Source organism: Nannospalax galili, unplaced genomic scaffold (assembly GCF_000622305.1).
Source record: "Nannospalax galili isolate Female #2095 unplaced genomic scaffold, S.galili_v1.0 scaffold726, whole genome shotgun sequence".
NCBI lineage: Eukaryota > Metazoa > Chordata > Mammalia > Rodentia > Spalacidae > Nannospalax > Nannospalax galili.
In genome coordinates this window covers 2,100,205-2,103,843 of record NW_008355253.1, presented here as the reverse complement: position 1 = coordinate 2,103,843, position 3,639 = coordinate 2,100,205, and the positions used below count along the sequence as shown (strand labels likewise).

Sequence of the window (3,639 nt, the reverse complement as noted above, 5' to 3'; positions counted from 1 at the left end):
ATTCAACTGTAAACCTAAAAATTTACAGCCAATTTTGAAAGTGATGCATCCTACCTCAGGAAACCGTTATTGAATATGTCAATTGTGTTGTAATGATATGCTTCTTCTAAGTATGTTGTTATTAAATAAATCATTTTTAAAAATTAAAAAAAATACTCAAAAGGCAAAATTACAAATAGCACATTGGACATAGAAACTTTGCCCTTTGCTGAACAGTGCGGTGTACATTTCTCTACTCCAGTAGAGAGTGGCTTCCCTTCTTGCTTGTTTTCTACTTTAGGCTGTGACAGGAGAATGCTGCTTTCCTTGAGGATAATCTCATGAATAAGCCACAGTCTGAATTGTATTTTTTTGCGGGGGGATCCTTTTGAGACAGGGCCTCCCAGTAGCCCCAGCTGGCCTGGAGTTCACTATGTAGACCAGGCTAGCTTTGCGCTCACAGAGATCAGCCTGCCTCTGCCTCCCAAGTGCTGGGATTAAAGGTGTGCACCACCCCGCCTGGATTTGAATTATATTTTTAATTGTAGGGAATACTGTAATTCTTTGATTTTTTTTCTTCACTGAACTATTTTCCCAGTGACTATACTTTCCATATGACATGATTCTGAAAGATTGACTGACTGACATTTGTTGTCCTAGAATATCTTTTAAATATTTCCTCAACAATTCAAGTAATTATGTACCCAAGGCTTCTACTGTTCTTGGATAGAAATAATTTTTCCAGGTCAGATTGACATTGTGTTAGCTGTCACAACAAATCTTTACTTTCTTTCTTACTGTGTGTGTGTGTTTGTGTGTGTGTGTGTGTATGTGTGTGTGTGTGTGTGTGTGTGTGTGTATGTGTGTGTGTGTATGCACACCACATGTATGCAGAGGCCAGAAGTGGGTGTCAGTTCTTTTGGTGGCTAGAGGTGGATGTGAGCCTCTACATGGATGTTAAGAACTGAACCCAGCTCCTCTGTAAGAGCAGCAAGTTCTCTTAATCACCAAGCAATCTCTCTATCCCCTGTAACAACAACTCTTAAAAGACACTCTGGGGCAATAAGTATCAATCTTTGGAAAAAAAAGAAAGGAGTTATTTTATATCAGCAGTTCTCAAAGCATGTTCCCCTAACCAGACCCATTAGTAGTATCACCTGGGAATTTTTTTGAAGCTCACTTTCCTGGATCCAACCCAAAGATGCTAACTCAGAAACTCCAGAAGTAGCACCCAGGAATATATTTGATGGTTTGAACCCTCTGGCTAGAGCTCAGGTTTTACAACTACTATTGTAACTATAAGTGATGCCCCTTAAATCCTATTTCATGTTATCAGTTATACAGGGACATCTGCAAGGTTGGGGGCTCCTAGTTGCTGTTGAAACAATTTTAGATTAGTTATTAAGTTTTGAGTGGAACGAGGTCCTATAAAATGTGTTTGTATTCTCTTTACAGAAAATCACATCTTAGAGGATGTGAACAAATGTGTGATTGCTCTCCAAGAGGGGGATGTGGACACTCTGGATCGCACAGCTGGGGCCATCAGGGGCCGGGCAGCCCGGGTCATCCACATTATCAATGCTGAGATGGAGAACTATGAAGCTGGGGTCTATACTGAGAAAGTGCTGGAAGCCACAAAATTGCTTTCAGAAACAGGTAAGCATGAGTATTATATCTGACCCAAATGTCAGCACCATGTTTGATTTCCATATTCAAACACATTTTGTTTCATTGTCATCCATAGTGCTTTATGCTTCTAAATTGCATGTATTGGGGCTGGAGAGATAGTGCAATGGTTAAGAACACTGACTGTTTTTGCAGAAGATCTGGGTTCGAATCCCATCACCCACATGGCAGCTAACTCCAGTTCCAGGGATCTGACAGTCTCTTCAGTGCTCTGAGGGCATTGCACAACATGGGTGCACTTACCTACATGCAGGCAATACACACATACACATAAAATAAAAATAATAAATAACATAAATAAAAATAAATAAATTGAGTGTATCATGGGAGGTGTGGACAATCTCAATGTTATTGTTTCTTGACTTTGGACTTGAGTTAGGAGAGTAACACAATGATTATTTTTCACATACATATTCCATAGTGGTTTTCATATATAATCTTATATTATGCATGGTGGCACACATGTTTAATCCCAGCACTCAAGAGGCAGAGGCAGGCAGAGTTCAAGGCCAGCCCAGTCTACATAGTGAATTCCAGGTCAGCTGGGGCTATAGGGAAACCCAGTCTCAAGAAGACCAAAAAAATTATATTTAATATTATTTCATTCTCACAAAGACTTTATGAAGTAGACAGATAAATTTTTATTATTTTCAATGATAGAAGAGAAAGTTTGAACATATTAAGAGCTAGAAATAAGCTCTCAAAGCTATAAAATAGTGAAGATCTGACTGGAAGTTGTAAATGTGAACTTCTAAAGCATGGAGAGATGTTTCTTGAGCAATTGGGACCTTTGGGGAGTATAAAAACTCTAGGTATTTGATGGGCATGAAGTGCTCAGAGAGAGAAGGTGACATACTGCCAAAGTCGTTGAGTGTCTTCCTTTTCCTTTAGGAGAGCCTTCCGTGTCCACATCCAGGGTTATGTTTTGTCCACTAGGGACTTGCTGCTGTGGGAAAGAACTGCAACTTCTAGGAGCCTTTTGTAGCTCTCTTGTGTATTGGGATAGAAAAACAACTTATTTCCACTGTGTTGGTAAGATGATCTGCATCTCTGAAGAGATGAAGAGTATATCAAATAATTATATGTATAGTTGGTAGTCTTTGTTCTTGATTCATGCCTCTTGAATTCAGACACTTAAGTACCAAGTCTCCTGTATATTTATCTGTATGTTTGTGGGGAGATTAGGGTAAATATTTGGGAAAGGAAAGAAAACTAGAGGACAGAAAACAGAGAAATTTGTAAGGGATGATGTTGTATGTGGGCACTGAATTGGCTCAGATGTATAAATGAAAAGAACTTTCTCCTCTAACCACTATGAGAGCCCTAGTAGAGAGGTTACATGTCGACTTTGGACACTGCCAGACATTTAAAAAAGATAGATGCCTCTGAAGGGACACACAGAGCAGTGCTTCAATTGCTGCATGATAAGACATGTCGGTAGAAATATGTTCTTCTGCAGGGAAAAGATTATTTACAAAGGCTTTGTTAACTTGGAAGCAGGAAGAAAAAAGAACTCATAAGCACAAGCATTGGTCATTTTCTCTGAAACATTAGAAGAAAGGGAAGTGTGCATCTAGAGATTGCTGCTCTTGAGAATTTTATCAGATAAAATAATGATGATAAAATAATAGATTTTAATGGATTCAGATGTACTGTTGCTTTCTTTCAAATAGACTTGCCCTTTTTATGCAATAAAGCAACATAAAGCAAGCCAGGTTTCTCACCACCTCACTTAAATAAGAAATGAACTGGGAGATGGCTCAGCAGTTAAGAGTGTGTACTGCTTTTTCAGAGGACATGAGTTCAGTTCTTAGCACCCACATCGGTTGGCTCACAATCACGTGTAACTCCAGCTCCAGGGGATCCAATATCCAATGCCATCTTCTGGCTTCCACTGGCACCTATACACACATATGCATACACAAACATTTTTACACATATTATATATAATATATTACTATTGTATACATGTAT

The 3,639-nt window shown here is 38.9% G+C and overlaps 1 protein-coding gene across 2 annotated transcripts in view; it reads left to right on the top strand.

Moving 5' to 3' along the window:
* The window catches only part of Ctnna2 (catenin alpha 2), a 1,380,618-nt gene that overhangs the window by 1,281,438 nt on the left and 95,541 nt on the right, over nucleotides 1-3,639 (top strand). For both annotated transcript variants that reach the window (XM_008852324.1, XM_008852323.1), the window contains exon 12: nucleotides 1,435-1,635. In XM_008852324.1, the coding sequence (XP_008850546.1) occupies nucleotides 1,435-1,635 (201 nt within the window). The remainder of the gene's footprint in view (nucleotides 1-1,434; nucleotides 1,636-3,639) is intronic.